This window comes from Chrysoperla carnea, chromosome 3 (genome assembly GCF_905475395.1).
Source record: "Chrysoperla carnea chromosome 3, inChrCarn1.1, whole genome shotgun sequence".
Classification (NCBI taxonomy): Eukaryota; Metazoa; Arthropoda; class Insecta; order Neuroptera; family Chrysopidae; genus Chrysoperla; species Chrysoperla carnea.
In genome coordinates, this window is record NC_058339.1 from 87,730,569 (window position 1) to 87,748,321 (window position 17,753).

The 17,753-nt window shown below is 29.7% G+C and overlaps 1 protein-coding gene across 1 annotated transcript in view; it reads left to right on the forward strand.

The window, feature by feature from the left end:
- LOC123294755 (protein phosphatase 1 regulatory subunit 14C) overlaps positions 1-14,372 on the forward strand; it is a 153,560-nt gene extending 139,188 nt beyond the window's left edge. Inside the window, exons 2-6 of the mRNA XM_044875894.1 lie at positions 4,947-4,991; positions 5,646-5,936; positions 12,147-12,236; positions 13,497-13,538; positions 14,097-14,372. Coding sequence (XP_044731829.1) covers positions 4,947-4,991; positions 5,646-5,936; positions 12,147-12,236; positions 13,497-13,538; positions 14,097-14,138 — 510 coding nt within the window. The 3' untranslated portion in view covers positions 14,139-14,372. The remainder of the gene's footprint in view (positions 1-4,946; positions 4,992-5,645; positions 5,937-12,146; positions 12,237-13,496; positions 13,539-14,096) is intronic.
- The last annotated feature ends 3,381 nt before the right edge of the window (positions 14,373-17,753 follow it).

A 17,753-nucleotide genomic window follows, 5' to 3' on the forward strand; every position in this document is an offset into this window, starting at 1 on the left:
TCTCATAGTTAAAATCAACAAACAAGTATCTGAAGATCCCACACTTTTAAATCAAAGCGATAGCAGGCAGTTGTTTCAATATTTGGGTGGTTAAAATTAATAAAACCAAATCCAAGAACGCATTCACAACACAACACATCAAGTCACAACAAAATTACACCGGACTGACCGGCACTCAGCTGACACGAACTCACTCAAAGTTAGCCGAACGACGTTTCGGCAGATTTTCTGCCGAAACCGGAACTGGTGCCGAAAGTAGATTTTTTTGCAAGTTACACAATTTTCTATTTCTACTTAATCTACCTAATCTTTTAATGCAATTCGAAAACATTTTACAATACAGTAATAATAGACTTTTGTCCTAAATTTATATTAGTATCTGATTTACACCAAAAAAGCATTATTAAAAACTAAAAAAAACACTATTTGCATTATTTATTTTGCATTTTCAAAAACCAATCAAATTTACATATAAAGCAATGTAGTGTGTCATGTCGCCTTGAATGACATCACGAGCTTTTCATCATACAAGCATTTTTTTGTATGCAAGCTTAAGCAATTTTAATCAAGTGATCTTCTTCGTTCTATTAAAATGTAACGTTGTTTGCATAGCGTTCGTCATGGCGTGACGTAATACTTTCTATACTTTCTGATTGGTGTTTGCTATCACGTGATCCTGAATGCCTAATTTTACTAAAATCATTTTATAAAAATAATAATAATCCTTATTTTTAATAAAACATAATTTTGTGTTTTGTTATCTACATATCATGATTAATCATTAGAAACTTTTATCCAACCGATTTATTAATAGTGGTATTTATTCAAAACCCTATTGGTGGTAGCGACGGGAAAACATATATAGTATAAACATATATAGCATATATATATAGTAGATATACGTTCTTCTTTCTAAGATTAAAAATTGATTCTTATTGAAAACGCATCAATTTTTTAAATGAAATAAAATTTTTATCTTATCTCTTTGAATAATTAATAGTTCATTAAAATTACATCATCGCATAATTAGGATTATCTCATAAATGATATCAATGTAAAATGCAAATTACAATTCGATCAAACATAAGCATCTCTTATCACTATAGTGCATGAATGAATATAATAAGGGTTCGACACAATTTTGCTAATATAAAATAATTAATTCATCTTTTGAGTGCCAGTATACCTAAGCAAGTACTTAAAGAAGAAGCTAATGCACATATTTTTCACCGTACTATCTAGTTATGCCAGTTATGAAAATACTAAAAATTATAAAGAAAAATTTATTTAAAAAAATTTTTTTATTTGATTTTTCATGTAATTTTACAATTGAAATTGTAAGAATAAATTTTTGTTGACTTCAAGTTGAGACATAGTTATTGAAAATGGTTTTTCTTAACTATAAATTCAAGCGGGAGTGACGTCAACACCTCGCTTTCGTAACACCTTCGCACGGAGAAAAGAAAATATAACAAGGTTTGTTTCTCAGCTGGCTTTCACTATATTATAAAGCAAATTTCCATAGAAACCGATTGACTCACAGCCTCAGCGAGGTAATATATTTTATATTCATAATTAAAAAAAAATGGAATTATTAATATTAAAAAAAGTTACTTAAATATGCTTTAGATGAATTATTCTTTCATTTATATCTAAATTTTTGGCAAAAGTATTTTTAGCGTCGAAAGCAAAAAACATTTTCATAGAAATACTCTTTTCAATAATTTTTAAAAAATAGTCTTTAACTAAAGGAATGGTTAGTTTTTTAACCTATTCGAATATTAACTGATTGCCCAGTTATGTTTTTGAAGATTTTCAGCAGTTTCCTTTTACGAACTTCGGACTAATATCGAAAACTTTATAAGATGATATACCAGCAGAATCACTGCGACATTTTGGAGGACTTTAAAGTTTCTTAATAAGAAGAACATCCTATAGATAGATGGCTCTTAATGGCTCTATAAGCCCTTAAAATTATATTACACAAGCGAAATGTATATTTTTGTAAAAAAAGATTTTACGATTTATCAATATTTTTATTCTCACCTGACATTTATTTTAAATAGAGCGAGCGTATCAATGTACACCATTGATAATTTAATAAAATGTACATAGTAAACGAGTCTTCGGAAAAGGTGTTTTTATATCATATAGTTTTTAGTTTAAAAGTAAAGTCTGCTTTTTATTCGCAGTCAAGAATGTTATATTTTAATGTTTTAATACATGCAATCAACATTAGTTTTATAAATATAATCAAATACATCAATTTAACATCCATTATTGTAAAATTTTAAATTTAAATTTTTTTGTATTATAAATCCGTATTTGGTCAACAACGTAATCATCACTAGTATGCATTAACTTATCATAATTACTCTCCTAACTTATAATATTCGTATACGTGCTTGAAGGGTCGGATTTACACAAAGCGCCGCTGGGCAATGGCAAAAAATGACGCCCTAAGTTTCTTCAGCTAGTTCTGATACAATAAAAAGCACATACAATTTGAACTGAAAAGAAAATTTCCACGCAAATCTTTTTTATTGATGCTATATGCTTAAGAATTCGTTAAGAATTATTTGCAATATGTAAATCCAGACCTGCGTGCTTGAATTTATCGGCACAATTTCAAATAACGAGCTGAATTTATTTGCACAACAATATTCGCAAGATGCAATTAATATTCACTTAATATTCATGATAATGGAAACGAAAATTTATTTTGTTGGTCTCGGTTGGGACAAATTATAAATTCTCGGTCTATGTAAAAGAAGGTACCACGCTGTATTAAAAATATGTCTTGAAAAAATGCATTGCCAGAAGTAAATGCTTCTTGCTTTGAGCACCGATATTCCAATACTAGAGAAAGATATTATCCTACCAGCCGTTTTACACAAAGCAAAGTTCGATCTGGTTACCTTCATCAGAGGGGAATTATGAGGCATAAAAAAGTAAATAAATTTCAGAGAGCTTTTCCGATATAACTGTATCGTGAAACAAATAGAAAAGAAGAATCTATATGGCATTTGCAAAAAATTGAGGCCAACTACCTTTAAGTTCTTGTTTTTGGAAAAATCTCTTCTCTAATTGATTTGTTCGATGCAGCCATATCGAAAAAATGTCTAAGGAATTATTTGAGATTCGCATTTCTTATCCTGATTGAGTTTACGAAATCGAGCCTGGATACTAAATGCAGATAGGACGATATCGTCAGAACATCGATGCAGCCTTCTCGCACAGATTTCTCTGTCCATCTTACGGACCATAAACCACCCTTTTCGTGGATTAATATCGTCAAACTTTATGGACAATGATTCAAATTTTGTCAAATAAATAATGTATAATGGAAGTCAAAATAACTTTATCATGCGATATTTTATTTTTAACGTAAATTGCGTACTTACCTGCTGTTCTATTACTTAGTATCAAATACTTACGCGGTGTCCGTGCTACTAATCACCTTCTACAGTGATAAACATTAGGCATGAACATCACCAAGTGTTCTTTTAGATTATATGCTAAAAATATATATTTCACATGAAATAGCCTATTTTCTTATGAGAAGGTAGAGAATATTTGATTTTTATTTAAAATTTATATCACAATTTAAATCTTGTTTTTCCTTTTACTCTATTTTATTCGCAATAGACGAATTGGGTCATTACTTAAGATGTTTACCCACGATGAATTATTATATTAAATATTGAAGGTAGACAAAGATTTTTGACTTTTTGGCATTGGCAACACAGATAGATCATGGTGTACTGGGGCTATATTCTTGGGATTCCTCTATTTACAGTGTATTTTTTATTCACGAATCGTTCGCGGTTAATTAGAAACTTCGAGAAGTATTCGATGAATAAATATTGATTTAAAAAAAACAGTTTACTATAAGATTCTTAACAAACACAAGCCTTTAAACTTTACTCTTGGCAAACTTTAAGGGGTAATTAAAAATATGGGTTCGTGTTTATCAGTATGGTGATAGAGAGAAAAAAAAGGCCACAGAAGAAAAAACCTTCAAACTTTAAGCAAATTATTACATGCCACTTGAATTTTGTTAAAATTAAGATAAGATCCACTTCCTCACCGTTATTTATTTTTAACCCCCGAACCAAAAAAGAGGTGTTATACGTTTGACCGCTATGTGTGTCTGTCTGTCTGTCTGTGGAATGGTAGCGCCTAAACAGATGAACGATTTGGATTTTTTTCGTTTTTTTTTTTTTTTCGTTTGTAAGGTAATTTAATAGGGAATGTTCTTATTTACGTTTCAAGTGCGAGTTTAGGGTTCCTTATCCGAAAAATTTCTCAGTGGTTTTTTAAATTTTGTAAATTTCACTTGTAATGCAATGTTTGACAGATCTATAGCCACTTTGGCACTAAGCTTTAATTTCATTTGTTTTCGTTTAGATCTTGATCTTACGTAAATTCAAAATTTCATTTTGCTGTAATTTTATCAATGATGTATTTAAATCAAAAATTTTAATATACATGTTTTAAAATTAATAATCTATCAAATCTGTAAAAAAAGGAAAGTTGTATCCCGTACGCATGTACCGCAGGGGTTACAAACTTGAATATTTTCTCAGAAAATATTCATTTCGATACTCTATTTCATGCTCCGAAAACCACATTTCATTCGACTTCAAACAACTGAAATGTTTAGTGATACCAAAAACTGTGTACACACTGTATGTGGTCCAGATTTAACAAATGATAACAAAGTGCTACTCTTAGGCATGTATAAAATATAAACATTTTATCCAAATTCAAAAATAATTTTATTTATTGTGCAAAATGGAAAATATATGTGGTGAAAATAACTAGGTTAACAATAAATTTTCCGTATTTTTATCATGGACATTGACATATTACATTTTACCAAAAACTTTTTTTTATTTAAAATTTTATTTAAAAAATTAAATAAATTTCTTTTTTCATTTCAGAGCGTGAAAAAATCCTGCTCTAACGCCTTTGGAAGAATTTTTCATGTAATTATAATTATTTTAAAATATTATTTTAGTTTTTAAGTATATATAGCAGAGAGAAATTTTGAACCAATCGGGTAGACTAGCCGGGACAAAGCCTACATCAAACCAAAATAGCCTGGTTAATCCATAGCCATGCTCGGTTAGGCTGGTCGAAGCTAAACTTACCTTCTTCGGGTCCCATAACAATCACGGCCCCCTATCAATCAAACCTATCTTAATATCAATGTACCTACATGGGAAAGTACGTTTGCTAACAACCAATTTTTCTCACTAATCATTGCACCTTTAACAAGCGTCTGCATCAAATATGTACGGAGTATGGTGTGGGCAAAGGGAAGAAAAATTTCCATCCCTGTATATGGATTTTTGCAAAGTATTAGAACGGTCATTTGTCCAAAAAATAAGCTGAAACTCTGATCTAGACGCAACTAACATCAATTGTTAGAATCCCTCCAAAAAATATATCTAAGGTACTTCGTAAATTTTCATTCACGATTACTTACATCTGAGTGACATTAGATTAAAAGTCAGATATATAACATTCCGTTCATCCACAATTGGCCTTAAATTTAAATTAACCTTAAAAAAATGTGATGAAAAGCAGTGGAAAATAATTTGTATACCAAATCGCATGATTAATTGTGTTCTTTACAGAAAAACCACGTGGTACCACCACCGTCAATGGAGTGCGGTGTTGCAGCAACATATCCAGCCACATCTAATGGAGGCACACCAAATGGTATTATGGCATCAGAAGTACGTAGCGAGCGAAGTCCAGCCAAAACGGGATTACATGTTAACTTCATTGAAAAAGGTGAAGTTAAGGAACGCCGAGAGAAATTCCTTACAGCAAAATATGGTAGTCATCAAATGAGTTTAATTCGAAAGCGATTAGCTGTTGAAATGTGGTTATACGATGAATTACAAAAATTATATGAAAGTCCAGTAAGTTTTTCATACATCTTATCTATTTTTTTTCATTATAGTAGACCCGCGGTAATCCGGCCCCTACTACTCCGATACCCCTTGTATTCCGACATAACTATAACGTTAATTACAATGCAAATTTATTATAAATTCATTCTTCGTGGCTGAAATTAGAAAACGATTGCAATCTTATCACTTTGATATGTATTTTATCGGATTACTTCTTTTTCAAAAAGTTCCGAACTACAATAAGTTTGTAGCAGTACTCTATAGTCGGACAAATTCGATATTTAATTCGACACCACCTTGCAAAATGTTTGTCGGATTACCGCGGTCCCACTGTACAATCCAATCTAATTTTGTACCAAAACCCCTTTTTCGTTTTTTTCGTTTTTGAGAACGGGAAAATTTGATTAACCAAATTGATTTGACCAAATTCTTCGTGTAAAAAATCATATTTTGTTACCGGTATTTGAAACACATACCTATTGTTTAAAATTCCACGTTTTGTGTTAGTTGATTACAAACAGGAAGTTATTTTCCTGTGTTTGCATTCTTTTAACTTCTTTCCCGGATATTTTTGCGACTGATAAGCCATTACGATAAATAATATACTTTATCGTATTTAGAAAATTTATTCTCACAATGTATTACAGAACGGTATTCAAAGCTCAAAATGGAATTGAAACACTTTGAAAAACAGAAAATATGAATAAAGTTCTCCTGAAGGTTTTTAGGTTGGCTCATGTTATTACAAATTTTACAACTCAATTACAAAAATAAATAAATAAATTACAAAGTCACGATAAGCATTGCAATTTTAGTTTCGTTGCTGCCTGATTGACATATTCAAAAAAGAAAAAAATATAAAACAGTGAAAAAATTGTAAGCTTTAATCTTATAATTATAATTGGATTATTTAATCTGTAATCTATAATTGATTACATCTTTTACTTTTAGTCCGTAATCAGTAATCCGATTACTCAATTAAATTGTTTTTTTAATCATTTATTGATTATGAAATATATTTGTAATCGTAACAACCGTATAGTATTCAAACTTAAAATGAAATATGAATAAGCCAGAGTTCCCAGAAACGGGAATAAAGAATATTCATGTATTTTTTTTATACTTTTAATTCATTGTTTACACCATTATAACATAGTAAAAATATAAATACTGTTTAAAAATACGTTAATTAAGTGTAAAAAAATATTTAAAATACAGAATAATTTTGAGATGTTTAAACGCAGTCTTTTGGTGCTCTCTGTTGATGACGTATTAATATGTGATCTGTCAATTGGTGACAGTTCAATGTACAATTTACACTTTAAAAAAGTGAATTTACAACACAGAATTTACACTCGTTATTATTAAGTTTTCTAATAAAAGCCGTAGAATAATATAACTCAATGTAATACCATACAAAATATAAGTAATTAATACCATACAGTATATGTTAGCGAATTTGACAAGAAAATACTATGACGTTATGTCCGTTTTAAAATTTGAATTTCCGTTTTTGAAATTTCAATTTCCCTCACTGAATTTGTACTATTATTAATTAATTTTAAGTAATTAAAAAGATATTAATTACTAAAATAATGGTTTAATAGAAATGTCCAGCCATATAAAGTTATGGAAAAAAAATATTTGAATCAAATTTAAATTTCACGAATATTCCCTATCGAAATTCATTTTCTAGACCAGAATACTGCTTTTAAACAAACAAAAAATCATAGATATTCCCTACAACATAGAAGTGTGGGATGAAAGGCATGGTTAATTCACATGAGAACGGCGGACGGTGAACAACAAGCCAAAAGCGACAGAACTGAAGTCCAATGAACTAATAATTTCATACTGTTCATTGAGTAGTTTAATCGCTAATCGAGTGTCGCTCGCCACTCTGGCGTGAATTCACCATTACAAAGTGCAGACGTGAAAAACGACCTCTGTTGAGAGATTTATTCCTCACTGGTAAATAATTTCGATTATTAAAACTTCGAACGAGACAATTGATGAATAATTCTCACACATAGAGTTTTCTCGAATGCATATACATTTTACTGTATCCATTATTTTATACGTTCATTATTAAAATCCATAACGATACAAAACAAAACGCCCCTTGTGTATATGAATTTATAATAAAAATATTGTTACTTTAAACAATATATAATAACTAATTAAATACTCATGATGGCAAGCAAGCAAGTTGTGTGTACATACTCTATAGTATGTAGAGTTCGTTCAAACCAAAGTGGCACCGAGCAAGAGAGAGTCTATATGTATATGTACCTGTACTCATATCTACACTCTCTCTTGTTCGGTGCCACTTTGATTTGAACGAACTCTATTATATTATATTATAGTATTCATATAATACTTGGATACAGCGTAGAGTACAGTAGTTGAATTAATCAGGGCGTGATAATATTTTCATTGTTCATCCATATAATTATTGAGGTTAGTTTATATAGATGAAGTGTTGTGTTTGTATATTAATATTATAAACATTCAAGAAATGGGCAATTCATTTTTAAACGGTACAGTCCTTTTTAAGCCATAACTGCATAGCTAATGACTCAATGTCGGTTTACCACTAAATGGACCATTGAGTTTATGTTTTGTAAAACTTGAAAAACAAAACAGAAACTGAAATCGGCATAAATCACATTTACAATTGCTAGTCATTTTACAGAGTACAGAATAGCATTTTCTTCTCTGAGAATTTTCAAAACGGCCCTAAATAAATTCCAAGCTTTCCAAAGATCATCACTCATTGTAACGAATCTGAAATCACCGTCTTTTGGAGATAGTGTATTATTTATGGCAAAAAATTTAAATATTAGCGCATCAAAATTTTTTTTCGGCTAAAAGCACATATTTACAACATATGCTGATGGTGATACCTCTAAAAATCGGTTACCACTCTGATATCGCTTTCAATGGTCACAAACAAAAAAAATCTAACAAAATTTTGTTAGTAATATCGTCTTTTAAGCCTTAAATTTCAAAATTAGTCATAATTAAAAAAACAAAAAAATTGCATAAATTGGGGGTTTTTTAGTCAAAAATTGGTATAAAAATGGCAATAAAATAAAATTATTTATATTTTGATACAATATATCAATTAGTACTTGAAGTTAATAAATAAATTAGTACTAGACAAGCATTTAAGTTATGCAGCCGACTTTACATAAAAAGGAACAAACAAGGACCTTAAAATTCCTTATACATATTAAAATGACTCAAAATGAGCCCGTATCGTTATAGCTTATTTACTTACTCTGATGTCAATAAGCACAAAATCTTAAAGGAATCTTTTTTATTATGGCAAACCACTTTTGAAAGAAAAGGAGTCAATATTGAAGCAAACAGAAAGAAAAGAAAAAGTTACACAGAAGCTAGGACTCAAACCCGATGTTGAGTAGGTAATGGATAAAACCGGTCGCGGTGGCAGCACAAATAGTTTCTTAAGTCTTAATTTTCAATTTATCATCAGAATCACTCAAAAACGCCCATTCGGGAACATTCATCATATTTTGAAATTTATTATAAAGACCACAACTGCTTTAAATATTTGCAATCACCTTGTATTTTATGCAATAATAAATATCTATACGTAATGTTAAAAGTATATAATAATTTTATACAAAAACAAAACCTTTTTAATTTACCATAGAATGTTTTTTATACGCTTTACATATATTACTTAATGCAATCATTAACAAATCTACACCTTTCATACCAACTGGAAACAAAAACACGAAAATCACGTTAACATATTATATATACATTGAGAGAGAATTTTTGGTTCACATCTTAAAAGCATTTTCCTTATTGGCTACCAAAACCCCCTCCAGGAAAGCCCATTTACTTGTAACTTTTCACAGAAGTTATTTTCAAAGATCAATACTCACCTCTGAATTACAAACCTTAGGTACATGGAAGATCTTTGGTTCAATAATCAAACAGAAATAACTAATTTTGAAGTCAGAAAAAGTCAGACCAAGCGGAGAAACATTTTGTCGAATGTCAAAAAAATGCATGTCGAAATTAAACACGAAATTAGGTTTCTCAACGAGATTAACCAGCCTGTTTTCTTTCATATACAAGACAATATTCAACCCCACAAAAGTCAAAACGAAGAGAGGCAAAGTGTATTCTCATCTTATCTCTTGGCATTTTTAACCCCCGGCTAAAAAGAGGAGTATTCGTTTAACGTATCTGTGTGTCTATGTGTGATATCGTATCTTCTAAACGGATTTAATTTTTTTTTTTTTTATAATTTCATCGAAAGTGTTCTCAGCTATGTTTTAATCGGAGTTTAGAGTTCCATACTAAAAAACTAGAAAAGATCCGGCAGGCCCGTTCGCACGGGAGGATTTTTGGGGGTCAGAACACATCCCATTGAGAATGGCTCCTCATAATTTTCAATTAAAAATATAGTCCTGTAAATGCACTCATTAATGAAACGCATTTCCACCAGACTAGTCAGATATCCATGCATATTTTGAGTTATATACATTAACTTTGTCTTTGAGTCATAGTACTTCCAACATAAAATCTGGATCTTGGCGAGGGTATCGAACTGCTGATGCTACGAAACAGATTTTGATTGAAAAAAGGAAACGCTGGAGAAGAGTTCAGGAAAATTTTCAAAATCCAGAGCTTGCCATGATCTCCATTACTATTCTATAGTTTTTATATGATTATAATGTACTTTAGTTACATTTATATACAGTATAGTAATTAAACTAATTAAAAATAACTCAACAAAAAGCAGATGTTTATTTATTCAACTAAAGTTTTTATTCATAATAAAAATATAATTGAAACAAAAAATTTACATTAATCATATAAATGTTGTAACATCATGAACTTATAAGAAATTATACTAGATGAGATCATAATGCAGTCGGAACACACGTTAATCGGAACCGTTCAGGAATCGGACACTTTCCGACCACACACACATTCTACATTTGATCGAGTATAAAAATTTTTTTTGCATATAAAACCATTTATTTTTCACTAGATTGATACCCGCCCGCTTTACTGGGCTTAAAAGTAAAAACCACCGCTTTATAGCCTCCACCCTTTCTTGATATACACAGTTTTCAATTTTGTTAAATGTAAAGTAGTTATAATTCATTGAGTATATCAGAATAGTTGGCCATGATTTGTTTGATGTATACAAATTGTATATTGCATATAGATAACAGTTATGATTGTCAATCAGTTAGGTGTTAGAACAGAGCTGGTCAGTCAGCTCTTATTTATGAACAATAAATCAATAAGATTCATTAATGATTTCCGTGGTATTTAAATGAATTTATTAAAGCTGAAAATTGTTGTCCAGCTTGCCTGGCATTAAAGTTTTGATTTATAAACCTTCGGAATTTCATTATTGATACTAAAACTAAATCAACAACCACCAATGAACTTCCAACAGTTTTTCATACAATATGTAGCTCCTACACTAATATGAAATAAACCAAATTATATACAATTGGAGTAAAATTGATATAATTTTCAAACAATAAAAGAAAACAATAAAAAATATTTATTTCAATGTCAATATTATATTTCACGCAATGTGTACCTCACCTCTGCTTCTACAAAACGGAAATCAATAGAAATACTTAGGTAATGTGTATGATTCAAATAAAATTTATTTACATATAATTTGCCTGACTAATATTATAAACAATAAAAACAAAACTAATTTCAAGTATCAAGTTCATTTTATACTAATTTTATTGTTTGTTAATCAGATTTTACAAATAGTCAAGTATGAGTGACTCATAGGAAAATTTATTTTTTACTTTTTAGTACAATAAAAGCTTGTTCCTTAAAAAGTATTTTTAATTTACAAATATGGTGGAAAAGCTCAAGTCATGAAAAGTAAGAAAGTTTTTCTCCCCCGTAAGAAAATCGTAAAAATTAGTTGAATTATTTTTCCTCCTATTTTCTTTGAAAATTTTATTTTTAGTTAATTTTTCGTTTGGGCGAAAAAATCTACTACCTATCTCTTAAAAAAACAAAAATTCCCGGAAAAATTTTGGAAAAGTATGTTGAAAAATTGTATATTTCTCCTCTAAGCTCAATATATTAACAACTCGTTTTATCAACTATTTATTTAATGGCTCTTATAATCCTAGAAAATTATTTCTATCATTATTTTTCTTATTACATAAATTTTATCTGCTTATATTACAGGTAGAAGATCCAAAAAGTCGAGAAGTAGATGTAGATATCGATGAGTTATTAGATATGGATAATGACGACCAACGCCGAAGGCATTTACAGGTAAGCATTACTATTAATTAAATTTCACTATTTTAATTCCAAAATAAACTTAATTTTTAAGACATTCAGAACTGCATAAATATCAAAACGAAAAAGGCAATACTTTCGGCATAGCTAATAAGATTTCATCAGAGAAGAATTTCCATATTATAAATTGTAGTGTTTTATTTTCAAATCTTCCTGGTGATAGTTTATTAACCTATCTCGAAAGTTCTGCTTTTCAATTTTAATATCAAAGTATCATCGAAGTTAAAAAATTCTTAATTACAATAATATACTTTTCTTAGGGTAGGTTAAGTTAGGTTAGAATGGCTGTCCTGGCGTGCGACACACTTAGACCATAGAGTCCGTTGTGTTACCGAAAAAGGGTTGACCCATCCCCCGCCACTACTGCATGAACTACTTGGAGCTGTTTAAGAACAGTAGGAGAGCTTTGACGTCGACGGACTTTAGGTAGGAGAGATCCTCAAAGAGAGGCTGGCTCAATTAAGTCCATCTCCTCATGGCAAGAGCTAGGCAGTGGCAGAGAAGATGACACATTGTCTCCTCGTCCTCACCACTGTGACAGCTCCTGCAGTAGTCGTGATACACTACCAGGCCCAAGCGTTCAGCATGCCTGCCGCCCAACCAGTGTCCTGTAATAGCCGCAACAACTTTGCAAACAGAGGCCCTTGAAAGTGACATAAGATATTCGGAACGCCTACGATTGTACTCAGACCATATCTGTCTTGTAGTACCACAAGTACGTTCCTCCCTCCATCTAAGAATCGACCTTTTTAAGATATCCTCTTTGAGGAGGAACTTGCAGTTCGCAAATGGAACTCCCGGATATTTATTGATGCTTGTGTCCGGCAGCATTGTGCCATTTCTGGCAAGCTCGTCAGCTTCACAATTTCCTGGAATGTGGTACGTACGGCAGTCCTGTGCTACCTTTAACGTTAGATAGACTGAGCTGAAGGAGTTAAGAGCTGCTTGGCTATCGGTGAAGATTGTAATGTCCCTGCACCTAAGTGTGTTCAGTCTTATACATTCACATAGCTCATGAATAGCCATCACTTCCGCTTGATACACGCTACAGTGATCCGGCAGCCGAAAATATAGACGCATAGCAAGATTTTCAGAGAAGATCCCACAACCCACCCACCTAGGATAGGTTGCATCATTTATTATAAATGCTAAGCAGAGTTAACAATAGTGCAACCCATCTTAGAGTAATAAAAATGCCTGATTGTGAAATTAAATTACTTTCATCTGTTTTAGGATTTACTGATCGATGCCAAAAAATCATCAAACGATGTAAAAGTAAGTAAAAATAAAAAAACTAAAATTTTCATTAAGGATGTACGAGGAATGATTGATTTTATTTTATATGAAGTTAGACTTAGTCTAAATCAATTCTGAAAATTCAAGAGGGGGGGGGGTTATTTCCCGATGATTAAATTGAAAACAAAAAAAAACTCGTTGTGCTCAACTAATTAAGGATGTATGAGCACGGTATTGGAGACATAAATTTTAAAAAATATATATTTTTAATTTTGATGATGAATTATTGACTTGACAATATAAGACGAAAATTATGAATAAAATTTTTCGATATCTGAAGTCATTTTCAAAATATCGAAAATTGAAAATTTTGTTTAATTATTTTGCCTTCGATATTTCGAAAACCAAGGGAGATATCGAAAAATTATATTCTTATTTTTCGTCTTCATTCATGAAGTTATGACAAGATACATCATCAAAGTTGAAAATAAGGTACAAATAATTTCAACCCTAAATCTAAAATTGCCTTGGCGCTCGTACTACCTTAACAAAAGTTATCAAACATAATTTTGTAATATTTTCATTTATATTTTTCAGAGATTTATAAATGATCTCCTAGCAAAAGCAAAAACACTCTAAATTAAGCAAAAAAAATGTGAATGTGCCAGTGAAAACAAATTACAAATTCCAAGGAATGCTAGTTGGATGATGCTTAATGTCGCCGACCCGCTTCACAAACGGGGCTTGCTGTTTTGTGCAAGAAGACTTATTTACATTTTTTTGTTGTGTTTATAATAAAAATAAAAACCTAATCCGACTATTATATTAGTTATACATACAATTAATTAAAAATACTTTTATTATTTCAAAAATAAAAAAAGCTAAATTTATTGTGTAATTTATAATTGCTAAAAAAAAAAATAATGTAATCATGGCAGTAGTCAAGACGAAGTTAAGTGTGTGAAATAAAGGATTTTTAAGCCAAAAATATATATACGTTGCAACATCGTTATTTATTGAAACTGTTTTGTCATCTTTGGGTCATGTTAAAGCTAATAAAAATTACAATATTTCATATTCAAAAATAATAATACTTCCTTTTGAATACAGGCCAGGTTATTACAATCAAGATCATTATTTGTAAATAACCCAAGAAAATATAATTGGCCTGAAAATTGTCAAAAACAAAAGTGCTAAATATTATATATATGCTCAAACGTCAAATGAAACTTGGCAACACTTTAGACTTAAGACACCAATATAATGGCACGGTAAAAACACACGTTTGGTCGCTATAACAAACCAGATTTGATGACTACCACTTCATAAACGGGTATCATCATTGCTTCTGATTGGTTAACATAGCCAAATTTGTGTGCTTTTCATGCGAATGTAGTGGGGTCGTGATAGTCAGAAAGACAAAAGAGCACTTATACACTCGTTTACAAAATTCAATTGAATGTTAATTTAACGATTTTGAAAGCACTTTCAGTTTTATTATGGCTGGTAGTTTCAAATTTGGGACTCGGACACACCATAGGGTTGCTGCTTTCATTCTATCTTCATGTTTTATGAAAAATGCACCAGAATTGTAAAAATAGAAGTTCGAATGTTATCTCGTATTAAATTTGTGACAGTACTTACAGAAACGATGAGCATTAAAGAAAACGTGAGCACATTATGTGAATAGCCAATGACGAGCTAATCCAAGCAACAATAATGGAGGCACAATATTCAAATGGTAAAGCACTTTCTTTTCTGTACGTCATGGTTCTAGTCTACATGCAACCAGCATAAAATAAGTACCGAGGCCCTAAAAATTTTACTTATATGTCTTCAAATTTATAGAAATATGTACTTCTTGATTTTTAAAACATTTCTATTTTGTACTGAATAATTTTAGCATCGAAGAACAAGGTTTATCACCCTTAAAGTGTAGTATCTGGATTCGAGCTTGCTCGGTATTTTTTTTGGTAAATCGTGTGTTGCTTAACAACGCCATCAACTGAAACCTAACTTTGGTGTTGCAGTGTCGGTAAAGCAGTTAGTTGCTCCCAATTTACAAAAATAATAGTATTACTACTCACCAATAGATGGCAGAAAGAGTCATATTTTTCAGTTTTTACTGAAAACACGGATAAAACAACGTTACCAATTAATTCGAACAAAATAACTTTTTATAAGGCAATAAATTACTGTACTTATCCAAAATAATATTTAAATCGGTTCAACCGATTTACTGATTTGCGAGTTTGTATAAATAATGATCTTCGATTCTTAACTTATACTAAGTTAAATAAAAAATATAATATTTAATAATAAAAAAAATACAAAAATATTTTGAAATAAAATGAATGTTAAACATTTAAAAAAACAAAATTAATCAAAATATTTGAATTTTAGAATACATAGGTTTAGTATCTCACTCAAAAAAAAAAGAAAAAAACCAAACTTCATATATTTGTGTTTTTGTAATAAAAGTTTATAAAAAAAAACAAACAGAACTTTTAGATATTTATAAAATATTATATAGTAACGATTTTTATAGCTTAATGTGACTTTAGATTTAGAATATTTAATATGAGCAAAATGCATTATATAAAAATCTAATATGTTTTGAAAGCAGAATTTTAATTTTTGTCGAATTGACGTTCTAATTGATATTAATTAACGATTCCCGAAGAATTTTGAAAACTACAATTAACACAGTCCACCAAAAAAAAAAAAACATCTTAATGTATTAATTAAATAACACTAAAAACGTATTTCTTATTGAATTTCAACATGATTTACCGTAAAGTTTTTTTTAACTTGGCGTTTGACTTTGTTTTTCCGTCATTTTTAGGGAAGTATATCTAGGGGAAAAGAAGTTTAAAGAAATAAATATCGTCCGTTCCTTCTTGTTGCGGCGTATTTACCAATAAAAATTAAAAGTCATTATTTTATATTTTTGTTATTGATTTTTTGTTAATTTTAACTCAAAATATTTTGAAATGTAGCGATATCACACATTTGATATTTTTCGTTATATTTACCAGTAAAACCAACTTAAAAATTTTACGAAAGTTGTTATCTCAAAGAAAATAAATTGAACGTCTATTCCATATTTAAAAAAATACAACTGAACGTCTATTCCAAACTTTTTTTAAAACATTTGTACGCAATATAACATATAAAATAATGCAAAAATCCTCCAGTTTCAATAAATCCAAAAAAAATATTTATATTTGAATTTATAATTTTATTCAGTGTGTTATTGTGACCCTGCTGCATATCTCGAATTTGTGATAGAATGGTAGATTTTAATTATTATATAATTACCTTTTCGTAGAGTTATTTTAAACCTTAATAAAAAAAATATATAATACCAATTTAAAAAAATTACCGTTTAAAAAACATTATTGTAGACAAACATGAAACAAAACAAAACAAAAAAAAAACTTCAACCATATAATGTGTAAATTATTAACAACGAAAATTATGTTAACAAAATATGATGACATACCTTTTTTTACATGAAAATAATTTATTTGTTAAATAATGAAAAAAAAAACTTTGTACGTTAAAAATATCGAAATAAATAAATGTATTATTATATTTTATTTTTGTTTCTTTTTATTTTATTTTATCACTGAGTTAATCATAGACTTACTTTTGATAAACATAACCAAACGCACAATAATCCAAATGGATCGATTCAGTGTAAACTAGTAAAAATGTCAAAATTGTAGTAAAACTGATGTAACAGATTAAAGAAATTGAAATAAACCGCTTACTTTTTACTAACACTTGGTGAAATGTGTTTCTTAGGTGTCTATTATTATTTGTAAATCATGATTTAGTTGCGTAAGAGTTTCTATTTGTTAATAAACAATAAAGGTTAGTTTATTGGTGAAACGGTCCATGTTAAATTTGATTTCATAAATTAATTAATAGGCAACTTGTATTACGTATATGTTATACATGTATAAGTTAGTGTTTTTCATGACTGACTGTCAAATAATCGAAAAATTATTATACATGTAAAGCTTACGTAGTTTAAGCGGTCAATAAAATAATTTTTTAAGTCAACTTTATATGGTCTGTTTCATTTAACTAGCAATTTATTGTTTATTAACAAATAGAAACGATATTTGACATTTAACATACAATTCCATCAGGTTTTAAGAAAAAATGAGCGATTCGTTCATTTTCCTTTATTAGCCGATATTTGTTACATCTTTTTCTCCTGCAACATCCGTTACTTAGTTTCTA